At 33.5% G+C, this 19,178-nt stretch overlaps 1 protein-coding gene across 1 annotated transcript in view; it reads right to left on the reverse strand.

The window, feature by feature from the left end:
* Positions 1-2,801: 2,801 nt before the first annotated feature.
* LOC132944752 (dual oxidase) overlaps positions 2,802-19,178 on the reverse strand; it is a 51,170-nt gene continuing 34,793 nt past the window's right edge. The window contains exons 3-22 of the mRNA XM_061014236.1: positions 10,763-10,924; positions 10,484-10,671; positions 10,187-10,391; positions 9,867-10,033; positions 9,522-9,758; positions 9,191-9,382; positions 8,848-9,098; positions 8,577-8,778; positions 7,736-8,075; positions 6,923-7,212; positions 6,160-6,288; positions 5,543-5,746; positions 5,326-5,471; positions 5,078-5,241; positions 4,613-4,987; positions 4,009-4,523; positions 3,736-3,900; positions 3,489-3,644; positions 3,265-3,393; positions 2,802-3,145 (exon numbers count right to left, since the gene is read on the reverse strand). Coding sequence (XP_060870219.1) covers positions 3,017-3,145; positions 3,265-3,393; positions 3,489-3,644; positions 3,736-3,900; positions 4,009-4,523; positions 4,613-4,987; positions 5,078-5,241; positions 5,326-5,471; positions 5,543-5,746; positions 6,160-6,288; positions 6,923-7,212; positions 7,736-8,075; positions 8,577-8,778; positions 8,848-9,098; positions 9,191-9,382; positions 9,522-9,758; positions 9,867-10,033; positions 10,187-10,391; positions 10,484-10,671; positions 10,763-10,924 — 4,346 coding nt within the window. The 3' untranslated portion in view covers positions 2,802-3,016. The remainder of the gene's footprint in view (positions 3,146-3,264; positions 3,394-3,488; positions 3,645-3,735; positions 3,901-4,008; positions 4,524-4,612; positions 4,988-5,077; positions 5,242-5,325; positions 5,472-5,542; positions 5,747-6,159; positions 6,289-6,922; positions 7,213-7,735; positions 8,076-8,576; positions 8,779-8,847; positions 9,099-9,190; positions 9,383-9,521; positions 9,759-9,866; positions 10,034-10,186; positions 10,392-10,483; positions 10,672-10,762; positions 10,925-19,178) is intronic.

Raw genomic sequence — 19,178 nt, forward strand, 5'->3', positions numbered from 1 at the left:
GGGTTTCCACTATATACACGTTAGCGTAAATCCTATTCTGTGTTTGGTTGGTTAGTTTAGGCTACCACACGTCTATACGATTAACCACAATACCGTGTTGTTGGACATATAGCTGAAAATTTTTCGTGTACACGGCACACGTGTATATTGGAAACCTGAATCATAATATGAAATTTGTGGTCATATACGCCAGTACTTAACGGTAAAAATGAATATATTATGATAGATTTATAATTTATTTTAGTCTTCAAGTCTGTTGATCCCGCGACACAGAAATGTCAATGCGAGAATGGTAAATCGGTACCAAAAGTAATTTTATATCTTTTTATAATATTATGGATAGATATATACGGTGGAACCTCGATAACTCGATTTGGTTGGGGGCAAAAAAAAATTTGAGTTAACGAAAATTTGACTTATAGACGTTCGAGTTATCGAGGTTTCATTGTATGTATAAGAAATATATTTATTTCTGCACTTTAAAAAATTAATTGTTACATAATGTCACCGGTGTTAGGTTAGTAACTAACCTAACCTAACCGGTATTCGTTTGCTTCTTTGTATGTACCTACCTAATATATTATAGTAATAATTTTTATCACCATTTTGGATTATTCTATTTGGATAATAGGTCCTACTATAATAGTACCTACCCACTGTAGAAAGGCGACAACAGTTATTATTTATCACACAATCCAACCTTGCCATTTGTATTCGTACTAATGATCATTAATTTACATTACTCCACCCTCAGTAGAGACTAGAGGCAATCCCGTCGAACACAATCCTAGCTGATTTGTAGCCAATAGGGCATGCTATGTTAGGATTATATACAGTTTATCTTTTCACGAATAAATTAAATATACTAAATATTTTTATTGATTACACAGGAGGAACAAAGAATATAATTATTTCGAAATTAGCAGAACTAATATTTTATTCAAATAATCGTTGATTTGCACTCTTAGAGTGTGTCTCTGAGTGATAAAACAAAATTGTTATAGTTTTCAAAAAAAGCCTGGTACTTATATCAAAAATATAAAATATGGATTGTTTCTTATGATTACCAATAAAATTAGCTACTGGAGGATGGCTAAACGGTGTGGAATTCATTCATAAATAATTAAAATGGAACAATGATAGATTCGATACACCTATAGGTATATTTGTAGGTATATGTATAGGTACATATCATTTTACCCTGAATTTGCTTTCAGTCATTTTAGTATTTTTTCATTCTGTAGGTAGTAGCAAGTCGTATCTGGTTTTTCAAATTAATTGAATATTGTGGGGGTAATGTGAATAAATAAATAAAACCCATAATCTTGTATTTAACTACATTTATTTATCAGAATTTTCAATAAATTAGCTCTAATACCTATTTAGGTACCTACATCAATATTGGGTTTTTTTTATTCCAAACCATTTCACCATTTTCATCATCTAATCCACAGACCATAATACCATTCATTTGCAATACAATATTATATTTATTAATAATACAACAAAAATTAGGAATTAGGATACCATTCCGTAGCTAAACTTAGGGTACAACAGGGGAACTTAGCGGTCACCATTAACTATATATGATAATCTTAACCACATTGACTTTTTCGTTCCACACTATTTGAGACACAGCTATGCAATCAAATCAATACTTAAAATATTAAATAAAGTATTTTATATAGCCACATAGTTGTATAGAATACAAAAACAATGATATGATAACGTGACACTCCTTAAATTCGTATAAACGTATATGATCGTGATTTAAAAAAAAATAAAAAGCGGGTAAGTGGATGTCGCTCTGCTGTACAGTAGGTTAAAAGTGTGTCATTGTATAATGGAATGTATTAAATTTGAATCCAATGATATAATATCATATTGTATAAGAAAAACGATTCTGAGCGGAGACGGTTTGTCAATCTGGATATTTTATATTGTTATTATTTATTATATCATGGAAGTTGAATTAATATTATAATATTATAATTTTTTATTCGTTTCTATGCTGATAAACAAAGCGTTAGAAATTAAAATCCTATTTTTAGTAGTTTTTTGTGATTTTTCGGTTGTTTTTCTCGTGGTATTAAATAACTATTGATAAAATCGAAAAATGACCTCTTTAAAGTACCATCTTGATCCAATTTGCTAAAAGATGAAGTACTATATATTGAAATCGAAGCACTCCTTCTGGTAAAAATTTTGTATACAGGATATATATATATATATATATATAAAAAAAAATAAACACCATTGTAAAACCACTAGCTTCTTTGTCGCTCCGCTCAGAATCTAAAATGAAGGATATTATATTCTTCAAAAAAATTGGCACTTTAATGGGTAAACAAAAAGGCAGCGCATAACTTATTATGATTATTATTATGAAATCTTATTTGAAAAAACTCTAATCGAAAGAGAGGTATTGTAATGCAACGTATAAATACATGTCGATTATTATTATGCTCTAAATACTAAACAGCCATAGGCGTTATAGTCAAAATGTTTTGTATCCTATACATAATATGAAAGTATATTATATTATTATTATACCATTTTCAGGACGGCGTAATAGGTATGCAATTTAGCTACATCGTATTGACAACGCCGTCAACGCCACACCAGATGGCTTTATATTAAATCAATATTATATTATATTAATATTATACCGGTAGTTGCTTGATAGGAAGAATGTCCTATAATTTATAGTTTTGAGTTAGAATTGTGGTAAAATATTAAATCGTATTCGAAGTCGGGAAGATCCTCGTTGATATTATTTTCGTTTAGAAATTACACAGAAATACATGACCGAAAGGTTATGATTGTATTTTACAAAGTTTGATGAAGAACTCATGGTAGATGTATAGTAAATAAATTAACTCTAAAATATAATAATAATAATAAAAAAGTATTTTACACAACTTTTAATATTTTAATAATTAGGAAATAAGGCACCTAAGAATAAAATGTAATGGCCAAAGATCACAATGTAAGAGTAAAACCAGACGATGACTGTTTATCCGAAGTTCTCGAAGTGGTGAATGAAGTATGGCAACTTTCTGCCCTTATTTACTTCTTCGCATGCCGTCATAACGCTCTTCGTCAGTGGCCTTGGTCCGCAACTGAACACTCCAATCTTGCTTACCTATGATACGATTATTATTATTATTATTATAACATGTTATTTATATGTTTTTTTATCACCATAGCCGCCGCCATCGTGGCGTAATGGATCGCAACAAGAGATGAAATAAAGATACTTACGTAACTATGTTTCTTCTGAACAAATTTCAAAAATGACGACATGTCCGGTCTACCGAAATGATTTACCGCTTTCAACCCGGTAAACATGCTCATTTTGCTCAGTCGTTGAAAGTGGTTTTCACAAATGTACTATTTTAGGAACAACACAAAAACCACATGAATTCAATATTAGCAAACGTTAAGTGTTGTGTAATTGCCATGCAAGTGTTGTATATTATACGTACCAACATGGTAGTCCGCAAATCGAACTTATGGAAGAATTGAGTAATGAATATGTGTATTTCTAAAACATTAGTCACGTCTTTTTTCTCGACGTCACGCAGCACGTCAATGAACCATTCAAAGTGTTTGTGCGAGGGGCATATCCACAAAAAGTAGACCTAAAATAGATAAATCAACAAATAAAATACAAATTTTACATTTCATCAGCCAATTTAGGTGATTCTACTTCTATTAAAAAATGTAACGTACTTTTTTACAGGAAACTCCCGAGTAACGGTTGGTCGACGTACCGAACACCAAATCGTTTAGGATAGAAGCGTACGGAGTGATACCTATACCTCCCCCGACCATGACTGCCACTTCAAACTTGTACCAGTCTTGATTTCCACCTCCAAACGGTCCTTCGAGACGTATCTGCGCACGAGACAAAAATGTTATAAATAAATGTTTGCATTTGACAATGTCTGTTGAACCAAATTATTGTGAGCAAAAATATTGTAATATATAATGCCAGGACTTCACCTTTGGCTGATGGAATTCTGGATTGATATTGCTTGGATCGAAGAAATTTCTCAACTTCCACGTCCAATGCCCTTGCGCCTTGATATGACAGGACAAGAAGTTTTCATGTGGAGCCGAAGTCAGCGTGAACGAATGGTATTCCGTAGACTTCAGAGCAGTACAATTCAAACGTATCCATTGGCCGGACAGATATTTAAAGTTCGGTGGGCGGTAGAACTTTACTTTGAGTACGTCGGATGGTAGAAGTTCAGTTTCTAGTATGTCCAAGGCCATGTATTTAGTCCTCAGACTCACCACCTTATCCAAAATGAATATGATTCCAGGACCTATGAAGTATTTCCAGAATTTCGGTGGCCCGGTTATCCTGGCTAACCCATGTAATAACATGAGTACATACATGGCCACGTACAGACAGTGAGTGGACCAGAAGTATGTGTACGCTTTTTTCCGTATGATGGGATGCGCAAACGTAAATATGGTGATCATTATCACGAACAAGCACACTCCAGTAACTCCTGAAATTAAATAGGTAATAATGTTTCCGAAACAGATTTCAATAGCACCGTCCACCGATGACTAACAAACTATTCTTGAGCTCTCGTACCTGTAATTGTTTTAAAGAGCCAGAACGATATGCCTGGCTTATAGTCAGACGGAAAATGTATTTCAGACGTCAAACAGTGAAGATTTTCTAATGGCTGAGTGGACACATGATAGAAATTGATTATATGACCAACGGTGTGTATGATGGAAAAAAAGAATGCAGTGCAAGCGATCACTTTGTGGAATGGTATGTGAGAGTCCAGTGGTATATACTGCTGTATAGAGAAGTCTTTTAGCTTCGTCAACAGATTTCTCGACATGGTGAGCAATAATAAACAATACCCGAATGACAAAGAGGCCGCGGATCCTCTTGTCAACGCTATGCCTACTCCCATTATGTGACGAAGATCGGTGTGTTCGGCCAAAAACGAATAATCTGCAAAATGGGTTCGTGAATAGAATAATAATTTAAATGCAAAGTTATAGACAAAAAAAAAAACAGTTTGAAAATCATCGGAACACTTACATATAAATTGGTGAACGAACAATGCAATAGTGATGACATAGAAGACGAACAGATAAAATATATTTTGTCTGTTTTCTTCCAAGTATGTGACAATGCAATCAATACGACTCTTGATTTTCCCTTTGTCGTCGTGGAGAGATGGATCGACGTGAAAACTAGTCATTCTACAGCAAAAAAATTAAATGAATAAAATATTCGGTGATCATATTCTTGAAAAAAATCAAAAAATTTTCTATTCTTATCTTTACCTCGCAACATTGGTCGATGTATCTAAGAAATTTTGTTTTGCACCTTTGCAATCCAATCCAATTGCGACAAAATCACCTTTGTATTCTTTCATCATGAGTTTAAAGTCTGCATACGTCATGAAATCTTTATTAGATAATCCCACATTCTATGGTAATCAAGTTTAATAGATTATTTTAGATTTGTAAAAAAAAGTAACTATTGTTGTTATATCAGTACTTGGAACATTCCATCAATTAGTTCTGTGACGTGCGCATCCGATAAACTAGTGGTCCGGGCGATCTCAACCAGGGATCTTAACATTTCGGAGAATTCTCCTTTATCAATGACTCCATTCCGATCGTTGTCGCACATATCAAAGATGATTCGAAGTTTGTCTTCAGTTTTACCTCGTGAAAAAAGAACAACTGTGTCCAAAAACTCCTATGAACAAAAATATTCGACTGTTAATAATTATGAAATTCGTGTGTGTAATTTGTATGGAGTTAATAAGGAAAATAGTAAATATCTGAAACAGTGATGAAAATGTGAATGGTTATTAAAAATGTACTAATAATATGTTATTTTAACTTAACATTTAATGAAATAAATTAGTGAGTCTTACAGTATTATGTGTCCAAGAGTGTTCATAATAATTAATTGGATCAAAAAAAAATATTATCTACCGACATGACTGAATGAAAAAAAATGATTCGAATTGATTAAATAATATCGTCCATTACATTGCGCATTTTCCCTACGGCTATTTTATGTAGGCAGTTTAGTATAATATTATAATATGGTAGTATTTACTAATATACGCATGGCATGAATATTACGAGACAACAAGTTCAAACCTGGAACGATATTCTTCCGTCGCTGTCTTTATCTACGATGTTGAACATCATTCTGACGAATACCGCATCAGCTTTCATACCCAATGCAGACGCGAATTCTGCTTTTGATAATGAAGTTCTCATGACCACCTGTGAAATCGTAAAAGTAAAATTCAGTTGTGATCAATGAACTGTTAATGTACATTGTTCATTCGCACGTTATAACAAGACATAATGAATATTGCATCGGACATCAGGTCAGTCATTATTGGTAGTGTATACCTTATTACTTTACACTATAATATATTATTTACTTTGTTACGTATAGATTCCTGAATTGTACATTTTGTTCATGTTAAATGGACATTATTGAATATTTGTAATAATAACTATGTAGGTAATATTATATAATGCAACAGCTGCCAAATTTAATCACATAGCGGTACAGACGACTGTCCACAAAAATAAATAATAGTCTTTATGCGTGGTTTTAAGCACTTTAAACACATTTTTGATATATTAGATCACTATAAAATACTAAGAAATGATTCTCCAAATATTTTTTAATAAAATTAGATTTCAATGTAAAATTTTTTTGTGATTTTAGCTTAATGTAATAATGTATCAACATTGTATATTGTATCAACTTACAGCAATGTGTACAACATGATTTGTACAATATATGTTTACTTTATATAAAAATAGAAGTCTTGTACACTCAAAAAAGTGTAAAATTCTGAAATTAAGTACTTCAAGGTTAGAATAAAAGAAATTTTATATTTACATCTCCATCTTCGTCACCTCGTCTTCGGTCACCTGGTCGAAGTCCGAATGTGAGCGCGTATGCTTCCCTGAAAAAGTGTTCTAGTCTTTTTTGTCTCCTCTCTCGCGTTTCAGCTTGGGCTAGCAGGAAGTCTCTGGGTGCCTGTAGAGTGACTAAGTGTTTTTTGTGTGAATTCAAAAATGCTTCGAACTTGTTGATGAACTTCCGCCTCTCGCCGACAGAGTCAAACTCGAGCACCATATCGTGATCTTTTGGAACTCTAATCAAGACCAATGGACGTTTTTTTTTTGCTACTGTCCACCTGTATACATTAAGATATTACATTATTAGCATTAGTTGGGCTCGGAACCAAAAGGTGCCGACTTGATTTTTTAAATTCCATTTAATTTTATTGTATACATATATGTTTAGTTATTAATGCTGTATACTTAAAAATGGCAAACAATCATTTAGAGACACAGTTCAAAGAGTTTACGAAAACTAAAAGGTTCTAAATCCACACAATTCACTAATTTATTATTTAATAATGATCTAATTATTAGTATTTATTTCTTAATTATATTGTTTAATAAATATATACTATCTACATGATAAAATCGGAGCATCCAAAATAGCTTCCGTCCATTGTTTTCTTATTCCTTAACGGCTCCCGTCGAAAAAAGTTTTACGATCAGTTAAATTCCCAAACAGCTGATGGTAATAATTTTAACCTAACTTTTTGGTTATGAGTTAAGTGCCCACGTTTATATACTCGAGGTGATGGTCATCATCTAGGTATATCAAAACGAAAAATGGTTACGATTGATTTAGCACTCAACGTTACCTGTGATTCTTCGACGGTTATCGTGTCACATTTGGCGAAATTCACGGATCTCAGTTTCTCTCCCTTTCGGTCTACTGTGTGCATTTCAGCTTGCGGGCCGAACCGCACCTTCACCAACCTTCTGTGGTTCGCATGCAACCATTCTCTCACTGACATCTTCTCGACTATTATGCCGTTCGATTTATTTCCCGATTTCATTTCTTCTTGCTTCATCCTCAAATGTCTTTTGCGTTTGTTCTGGAGTTTTACGACGCCGTATCCTGCCCCAGCGCAAATGAGTGGAACGACTCCCAAAAATATACAAACGTAAATGTACGCCAATTCGTTTCCCTGCAATTGGTATATAACAGTTTACATTTGTGAGAATTATAATAATTATTCCATAAACATACATAATATATATTATTATACACTTTTTAGATGTTTACGATTATAACACAATGGAATTAATAATAAATTCTCGTTTATAAAATATTTCTTTGATAAATAGAAATTAAAATAATGTTATTCACACCTATACTATAGTAATATTACTAAATTCAGGTAATATTATACTATATAATGTATTCTCAATTTTTATCAAGACTTGTTTTGTAATTAAATACGCATACGCAAAAATATAAATCCGCATTTAACACATTTTACATATTAGTAAATATTGATTACTTATATAATATACAATGTATATAAGTTGTAAGTAAGTTTATCTTGTTATTTATCATGCAATATATCGGAATAATTTATAAGACTTGCTATTAGACGTCATGTTATTCAAAAAACAGCTCAATTACAGTGGTTGAACATTTCAATATAATTAACATTTTACATTACCTCGAAATAGTCAAATCCTTTTAGATACGAACACGGTTCTAATGTGGACGGTTCAATTTGACCTGGCTGCGGACATGGATCTCCTTCGTTCCAGAAGAAGACTTCCCGTTGTATCGTGTCCGGTTCTATATCAGTGCTGTTTACTATTACGTCCCACAGAGTCACCGAACGTACCCATTCAAGCTCCTCGTCCGTGAACATACTGCGAAAACAATAGTTCAGTATGTTTAATGAAACGTTTCCACTCACTAAAAACGGGCGTAAGACTCACTCGTTTTTATCGTTCTCAAACCAGAATCTATCGGCTTCTCTGATTCGGACAAACTGGTCCAAGATTATTGCGGTGAACAATTCACCGGGACCGTCTTTCGACTCTAACATGCCCCCGATATACAAATCCACATTGTCTACGCTACCGTAAGCTTTTAACAATTTATCTGCCAAATCGGGATGGCGCCGGAACAGCTCCTCGTTTATGTCTTCGAACTTTTCGACTCGGGGTAGTTCGAAATACGTTCTGATCTAGGAAACGCCACCATAATCAATATTACCAATTTTTATATCACAACATCTAGTATGTGCGGTTCTTTCTCTCTCTCTTTCGCCAACACTACCGTATTGTAATCTGCTAGCCCGTTGTCCCGGCCTCGCATTATGTTGAGTGCGCCCAGATCTCTCCGGGAAAATTCATTGGGCCCAAATAGCTTATCACGGACGTCTGAACAGAGTACCGCGTCTTCCCGTTCAGCCAGCTGCGAAGCCATGCCCAACATGAACTCTTCAACGCTACTATCAGACATCACATCCTGCATCATTCGAACGTTATTAGTTATTATATACCGATCCAGGTTATAGTTAGAAGTAATGGGAGTGTAGGTAGTAGTTTTCACGCGTGGAGTCATCAGTATGTTATTTACATTAAACGTTTATAATATAGATACTAACACTGGAATCCCACCAATAAGCGCACAGTCTCAGAGCCGGATTCCCCATAGCTGTTTTCCGATAGTTGCATTTTCCGTCTCTCCGATATATGCCGGGTGGAATCATCGTGTGCCCGAACCGGAAGGCTGACGATTGGAACACGTGGCTGACACCGGGGTGTATGTCCAGCTTGTAGCCCGTGTACTCTGGTAGTTCTGTCCCCAAGAACGCAGGAATGTATTCATAAGCAATGATGTTCTGAAAAACGAAGGTAAATAAATAAATAAAACTATAAATATTCAGTAATCTGGTGATAAACTTATAATTGTACAGATAATGATTAGTGTACTGTGACGTAGTACATACCTGCAAAGTGGCCACCACGAACCGCCTAGCTCTCTGAAATACTTCTTCGTCGGACCAGTCCGGGTGTTCGAGCTGCACTCTATCGGCGAGCACGTTGTGCCATTTGAACAACAATATCCCAAACGACAACAAAGCCGGGTTTTGATTACTCCTGGGATCTCCCAATACTATAAACATATACACGCGATCGGTTTAGGGTAGGTTATAATTGAATGCCATTTACAAGAACATAAAATGAGTACTTATTACGATTTACGATGTATAATATAGTACATGGGTTAAATGTCGATATTATCGATGGATAATTATGAGTCACTTACGGAAAAGTCTCTCGGGACTAAGCGTCCGCAGAATATTGGGTACAGGATTATTAAATAAAGGAACACGCATCGTGTTCCTCACCGGAAATCCATTAGTGGGTTCGCTGAGAAGTGTACCGTTTTTAAAAGACCTCATGGCGTTTATCCACGCTTCACTAGTACTATAGATAAAACTTCCATCGATCCAGCTAGTGACCCGGTTTATCTGAAATAGATGGTTTCGTTGTAATAGAAATAAAATTAATTTATATAAGTACATAGAGTGTAAAATATTACACGTGTATGACTTGTGGTTACCTGTTGTCTCGGCGTGTTTGGACTTTGACCGGTGTTCCGGTCATAACCCGCTCTGTGGAACGGTATCGATTTACCGCCTTCGCACTCGTGGTCGTACATCTCGTCACACTTTTCGATTTCAATTGGATGCACTTCTATCGGACAACCACTTTCGCTGCCCATTACGATTTCGGAACTCACGACTTGACCTGTGCCGATTATCAACATGATAAACAATTAATTTTTATAAAATTATCATCGTTCCGGCATTTTTTTTATATAGTCTTGTATTCTGCGTACCAAAAAACGCTAAGATCGCAGTCCTGTTCTTCAGTGACGACAGACCTTCTGATCCTTTCATGAACAACGAGCTTAATTTTCTAGGGCTTGGTCGGTCTTGACCGGACATCATGTATACGCCATCGGAGTAACTGGCAGGTGTTTTCCTGGTCATGTGACTATCTGTTGACATAACAACAAATAAAAAACGATAAGTAAAGTTTTCGACAAAGGTAGGCATGTTAATTAAAAATATATTTGGATTAATTAAGTACCTAGATTCAACGTTAATAATATTAAGCTGCAATTTATAGCTAACAAACAAAATATGTAACTTAAAAAGTTTAAAGTTAATACAGAGAATACAAGTTACTTGACTTAGTTGAGTTTATCTTAATTACCTTAGGGTCACACATATAATGCTTGTGAAACTTTTAATTTTTTTTAAATAAAAACTAAATATTTCGTTAACAATATTATTATTTCTTATAGTGCACTTTAGCTGTAATGGTTTAGGCAATTACGCATTTGTGTCAACTAAATTATTAATTAAAGACATTTTTATTTATTTATTTATAATATTTGTATATAGATACAGAGTGTCGATGGATTGAACAAAAACATAATTAATTAATTAGATATTAAAATATTATAAGATATTAGATTTTTAGATATAACTATACAGTTGTAACCCATAAGTTATCACGTATGCATAGGTATACTATATATAGGTAGTTATGTATAAACATGATAAAAATTAAAAACCAAACGTATTATTTCTCAATTCAATTGGAATGACGCTATAATAGATTCTAATGAAGTTATTATGTAATTAGAAAATTGACTAATTGCTATAATTTGTTAAGTTAAAATGTTTTAAAAAAATAAGCGTGTAACTAGTTAATGCCCAACTTTGGTTTTTGGACATATTTTTGTGTAAAAAAAATCATCATCAGGTATATTGTAATGAATTATCATTAATGGTTGTAAAAGGTAAACACTCTAGTTCTCGACTTTACCGAGGCCGTTCTATTCATAAATTCGACTGTACGACGAAGGCGCGGCAAATCAACCGACCATTGTTTGCTTGAGTTGAATAATGTAACTGTTGCGACAAAAGAATGCGCGCAAATGACAAGAGAGATCCAGTTCAAGTGCCCGTTTTAACCTTATGCCTTATTCGATCATTGGGTTTATGATCGTGGTTTTAAAAGCAATAGTATAATAATTGTGCAACTAAAGCATTCGGAGAGTATCATATAAACATTATGGAAAGTAATTTATCAATTAAACCTATCTTTCCTAATGTATGCCACTCATTGACACACATACATACATATTATATACAATTCAACCATATGATATAGTCTTGTTTTTTTCGGACATTTCAGCCGGCTCATTATGAGCTATTATAGTCGAGTTGTTTATTATAATGCTTATTACTACACATGGTCTGAGTATATGTTAATTTAAACTCAATTTTTCTTTTTTAGTACAATATATATTTTTATGTTTTTGAAAGTGTTTTGCACACAACTATATGTATAAGGCATAGTACAGACATCTGTACAGTTAAATGTATAATAGGAAGGTACTTTGAATGAATTCATGTCAACTCGTTTTACAGGCATGGAGGCCAAACCATCATCACGATCTCACAACTAATTTATAAGCGAAATAATAAGAAAAAAAAAACGAGAAAATAATACCATCCATTTGTTTTGTTGTTTAGGTGCGTTTGTGAATTGAGCACGATTATTTATTGTACATTTTCCACATTATAACGTTACATCATTCCGAGGAAATGTGATTCAATGGAATTTATTTACTCATATATTATATACGACATAAAGCTTATTTATACACAACACACCGAGTGTGAATCACGTGCTGGATATAGAAAAAATAAATATTTAGGGTAAAAGTATGGTTGCCTTGAGGAAATATTTTTGGGCGCGTAATGCCAGAAGCACGAATCCGTCCTTGAGCCTCGAGCAGCTTAGTACGTGTGCGGTGAGATATAAAAAAAACTTAAGAAAAATATTAAATAACTACATAATATAAACGCCATTACTCAAACACACCAATTCATTTTTTTCTTTTACATTAAAACGACGTACCAATGAAAATATAACGATTTGTAAAAAAAAAATTACGTTTTGTGTGTATATATATTATAATAACATCACGCGATCAAGCGCGCGACACTGACGAAACTCGGTAGATCCGAAGCAAGGTCACTCGCGAAAAATTATAAAACAACATAATATATTATATCTACTGTGGTATTCGGGAACAGCAACAATATAATATTATACAGCAAAACGTTATATTATATATATATATATTATATTATTGTTGGTGAGTTGAATTTTTTGAAAGGACAATATTTTACGAAACGCGCACGCTCCACGACAGCGTATAAGTATAAGAGAACGATGACCGACTACGTGTGAAAAACACGTTTCTCGGTGCGAGTTGTTGTGATTCTAATATAACAATATTACAAATATACAGTCGAGCGAGGCCATCGCAACTTACGCAGAGTTCGAGGCACGACGCCAATTTTCGTTTTTTTGACTTGGCCGCGGGCGCCGGTCCAGGGGAGATTTCAAAAAGATTCACATGTTCGGGCGGTGACTTTGTCGTCCGTCCAGCATTTATGCGGCTGGCGATATATTATGTGACGTATATGCCGTGGTTGTGAATTTGTGATACCAGTATACCAAATCTCCGAATAAACATGTACACATATATATACCTTGGTATCGCAGATAAGAGATCGCTGCAGTTTAAACCGGTGGCGCCAATTGAGCAAAATTGGCTCGACGACCGCACTGGTAGCGTATTTGCGAACCCTTATAAGTTACAACTGAGCTGGGGCACACTATTAAATATTCGTGTAGCAACCACTACTAAACTTTTTTTTAACCACTTTTGACTACCCAGTGTATATACCTATTAATCAACTCAATATTCATTATTCATTATACCTATATGAAATGTGAATGTGTTTGTTGTGTCAGTTGTTTATTAATGTATTATACTTATTTGTTTTCATATTATCATTAAACTATTAGTAGTGAAAACTATAGGGTTTGTATATTTAATATTTTAACGAATTACAATTATTAATTACTAACTTATTTTCGTTTTGTATTTTTGTGTATAGATTATATGTATACATAGTATAATGTGGAAAAAAATTAGAAGGGGGATACAAAAGTGTAAACAAATTTGAGTATTTGAATGTAAGAAACGCCATATTGATTATATGATTTGATTTAAAGGGGTCCTCATAAATACTTTTTAATAACAAGAGGGATACCCCCTCCTCAATTCAAGCATTGTATATTCAACCTAATAAAAGGCTACAAATTAAAAACGTCAACACTTAAAAACATTTATTTTGTCTTTTAATTTTCATTAAACAGAATCAGTATTGATAAATTTACATTTTATATTCAAGCGTTTGAACAATGTGCGTATTACGGTAGAAGAATACTCTCCCAGTCATAGTTAAAATTATTGTTAATATATTGTTTATAATCGCATTTTAATAGTATAATACCTATACATATTATATACATAATTTTATAGGTAGTATAAAAAAAACTTTCATTATCTGGAACTTTGGAAATATTTTTCATCATGCACTTTTAACTTTTTACGCATAAATTAGGCATAGGAGCGTTTTTAGATAGTATAAAAGGCCAATAAAAAAAAAATAAGGGTGTTAATGTACAACCCAACCCTTTCCCAAAAATGGTGACCGACGTTAAGCTGTTGTCGTTAACAAGACCCTTGGAGGAACCTATATTATGTACATCAAGTTTTTATCAAAAATGGACCACCTATATTATAATATCAACGGTGTAATAATGAAGGCGCTTTTTACAGATTATTATTATTCTCCTAATTTTTCAGGAAATGTTGATACCAAAAAGTCGGTTTTAAATTTTTTATGTTTGCTCCGTTTCTATATACATACGATCATGTATACGATCTATATACATTATACCTATTATTGGCTATTACCATTGATTATAATTACTATAGTATTCATAATCAATGCTACTACCTACCTATACTAGTTAACATTTATATTATAATATGTATATGTGTGTATGAGCTGCTTCTAATTATTACCTATATAATTACACACAACATTGCATTAGCATTATTATAAGATTCAAAAAACATAAATTCTTTTCGAAATAATTAGTGTTTGCATCAGTTGAATTCATTCAATTTAATAATCACACAGCCCATCAAAATGCCTCTGAGGAAAGTACCTATAACTATATTTTACTGTGTCGTATGACGTATATTACTATGATATAATATTATACAGTAGATAAGTATCAATGTCGCCTGTTTTTAGTAGTTAACTGTTATTTCTATACTATTCCCGAACGTCAAAATAGATTTTCGATTTTGATAAAATGTCCACGTTACCACTTATCATAATTTATTATGCGTAAGTACCTACCTACATATACATACATCGCTATCGTAGGTAGGTATTTTACGATTCGCGTCTTTCAACAGCCCCGTTTCGTACTAGCAGCGGCGACGGCGTACGATGATTTATATTTCCTGATATCAAAATGTTATTACTTTTGTAATATACAAATATTATGTGTATGAAGTGCGTATCGCAAATATTATATGCAAAATGATTTATAATATTTACACGCGTATTTGTACACACATATCGCAGCTGTATTTACGTACACCACGATTAATCAACTAGGTATACCGTACACAACTTTGCTATTACAACCTCTTTGAACCATTCTGCATAGTACATAAATTCATAAAAATATTTTTTCGTCATTGCTGCAACAGTTATCACGGGACTCCAAGAGGCTGTGATCTGATTTCTTCACGGACACTTACAAAATAAATCAAATTCGATATTATTAGTTGCATTGCATACTGACATTAATATGTCATTTTTTTTGTTTGTTTAAATATACATCCCTCATCGTTTTCGGTGCTCCTAAATTTTTTTTTAACAACTTAAGAGCTCTGAAATCAATTGAGTAATTGAGATTGAGAACCGTTGAAATTAAGGGATGCAATCTCGAACATCAGTGAATTTCATCGGGTCTTATTGATGGTTCGCGCGGTATTAAAGAGCGGAGAGCGGACATTTTGTACTTACATAACCCATATTATATACCAATTACTGAATAACCTATTACTTTCCTAAATGTATTATGTGTGTATATCTACCTATATATTTAAATAATATGATAACAAGTACTTGGAAAATAATGTATCGTTTATTACAATATTGCCGTAGTTTATTTGGAATTGTTATAATTATAATTTATAATCATAGCCTAGGAATTATGTAAATTATCTAATCTATACCGTTGGCAATATAGAACGTATAGTAAGTTTCATGAACGTTACTATGCAATTTGTATTTTATTATAATCTTCGATACTTCGATGAGATAAAGTCGGGGCTCAATTGGCTCGTCGCGTTCCGACGCCCATGTATTCACGTATTATAAGATTGTAAAAAATGATTAGTAAAAAATATGTCAATCATTAAAAATAATACTAATATTCGTACACAAAACAGGCAATATAATTATTGTCTATAGTCATTCCTGACAGTGTCTGTAATTATCATCATTGCCGGTATAAAACCAGTAAAACTTGTGGCCCGCGAGGAATCGGGAATTATTTAGGATATGCGCGTTAAAGTCTCTATAATATACACAATATTTACATCACTACTGCTCACATACATGATATAATATATAAATGAATAACTACAGTCAACGCGGTGAATATAATATAACCTATGCGTACCTATTTGTAATAATTTTTTTTTCTGTTTCCATTAAACCCCTTCAACGTTATACATATAATATACGCGTCCATCGCGTGCTAATAATGGCCTATACTTTAAATATTACGAATTTCGATATGCCGTCACTCCCTCGTCTCTGCGTATACGGTATATACCTACCTATTACATGCTCGACTGCTACACCCTCTGTATTGTTGTACATATAAATATCAAATACAATAATACGTAATATATCATTATAAGTACACTCTACGTCGTGTAGGGTATTAGATATATAGGTACTTGATACAATAATATAATTCACCAATCGATGTGAATCTGCTAGAGTCTTATATAGGTATACTTATTAGTTATTAGCACAGCTATAACCGTCGAGTTATAACGACCGTGGTTAAATAGAAAAACATACGTTTTGAATAATATCATAATGTATTATTATTTTTTTTTTGTCCATGAAATTCCCGAATTCGAACAAGCACGCGGCGCGTTATAGCGTGTATAATATCGTACTCGCTACAAACGGTTATACTGACGTGACAGACGCTATCAAATACGTATTCGTTTACATAGGTATAATAACACACAAATACACACTGTCCGTGTTTGACTGCATCACCACGATTACGTGACGTATAGACGGTGATGATATAATATATGGGTAGGTATTATAATGTTGTTGGCGAGTGAAAAACCATTGAAAAACGTGTGTAATCGTTTGCTGTTTGTTTTCATCGCGTGTCGAATATTTCTGTCGATTATGGCCACAATCGCATGTGGCCATAATAGCCATAATATCTGATGAGATTCGCGGGACCTATAATGTTGGGACTCCGATATATTCGGTGACGTAGTGAACTTTAAATAATTGCTCAGAGCCAATTTATAGTCTATATTACCACACACCCACTCAAAAACCTCGATAAATGCATTTACTGTCTGCATATTTCTAACTTTACCTGTCCTAGTAGGTAAATACTAAATTACTACCCATCCACCCACACCAAATCTTAATACCTCAGAGGCTGCACCCTCTCGATTACCCCCTTCTCCCTGCCAATATAATATATATTATTGTACATGTACTATATGTACACATAGTCCAGGTAGAAAAACCTTTTTGTATCTCCATGTCAAATAAAAAATTGTGATTGATTCGTTATGAGCTATGACCGTTCAAAATATAGTTGAATATTGATATTTCGTACTTTGGTGAACAAAATAAAAATAAAATGCTATTTTGTAAAATAAAATCATAAACTAACCAAAAATAATTTCATCGAACTCAGTTTATCGAGTTACGTTGACGTGTCACTTGAAAAGTGTTCACGTGTCATAGATTTGCCATCCCTGCAGGAATATCCAGTACATATACTTAATAGAAGAGCCCGGAATGTTCGTGGGGCTCACAATCTAATGAATTCTAATATTTATTTTTGTTCTATTAAGTCTAGACTTTTTCATTATTACTATCATAATTATAATATTATATAGACGATATTGTTTCGTGTTGGAGCAGCTGCTGCTGTGCCCCGGAGGATTTATTATCGTTCCACGTTCACCTACACTACCGAAAACGCGGCCTTGCTAGCAATGGTTTTCGTCCGCAGCAAGACATATAGGTAAGCGTCTCGTCGTCGAAGTAATACTGTTATGCGACGACGATAACCATTTATTGAATATTATATAGGTATAGCATTATAGAAAAACGAAAATAATAATTAATATCCACGCGGTACCTATATTATGTATACATAGAAATAGGATATTAATTTATAGGTATGTTCAATTTTATTATATATTTAACGAAACGATGACCTTGCTTCAGATTCAAACAAGGAACAACTCGTCCTTGGCAAAAGCGCTAGCCAATGGTTGTCGATCGCTGCGGTTACTTCACGGATCCCGATGACGTGAAAATCCGCCTACCTATAGTATGCGTGTACCTATTATGTAAATGTGATTAAATGTTGTTTTATAATAATTCGTCCGATTTGATCGTGTCAGTTAATACAAAAAAAAAATTATCTTCGAAATTATGACGTGGCCGCCCTTATATTATAGACATAATACAATAATACATATATTTATTTTTAATCGTAAATCATAATATAATTTACGTACAGGACGAGGGGTTATAATATAACGATTTATACCTAATAGTTTTCTGTAATACATTATTACAATATTATGTTCTATCGCAGAATCTCAATCTCGCAGTGCTTATCGGGGCGATCGCCTTTTATTATTTTATATATTATTCTATACAATATTTATTTTTAGAATCATTAGAACATAATATATTAACGGCTGTCGCCTCCTACGTTGTAGGTTGCCCCTCCCAGTCACTAGATTTCATAAGACTATAGCTCCGTCGTCTATCTTACGTATGATGGGGAACTCTTGCGAAACGTAATTTTGTTTTATATATTTCTATTTTTTACATCGATCAGTTTGGCATAATTAAACTTGGCAGTGGAGAATGAATGGAAAAAACAAAATAAAATTCACCGTCCCTGGTGGGCGACGAAATCTGTTTTTGGACTGGCACACGCGAATATTATAAGAACAGTACAAATAGCACAATGGGTGCTATCTGCTGCAACTA

The sequence above is a fragment of the Metopolophium dirhodum genome, chromosome 5 (assembly GCF_019925205.1).
Source record: "Metopolophium dirhodum isolate CAU chromosome 5, ASM1992520v1, whole genome shotgun sequence".
In the NCBI taxonomy this organism is placed as follows: Eukaryota; Metazoa; Arthropoda; class Insecta; order Hemiptera; family Aphididae; genus Metopolophium; species Metopolophium dirhodum.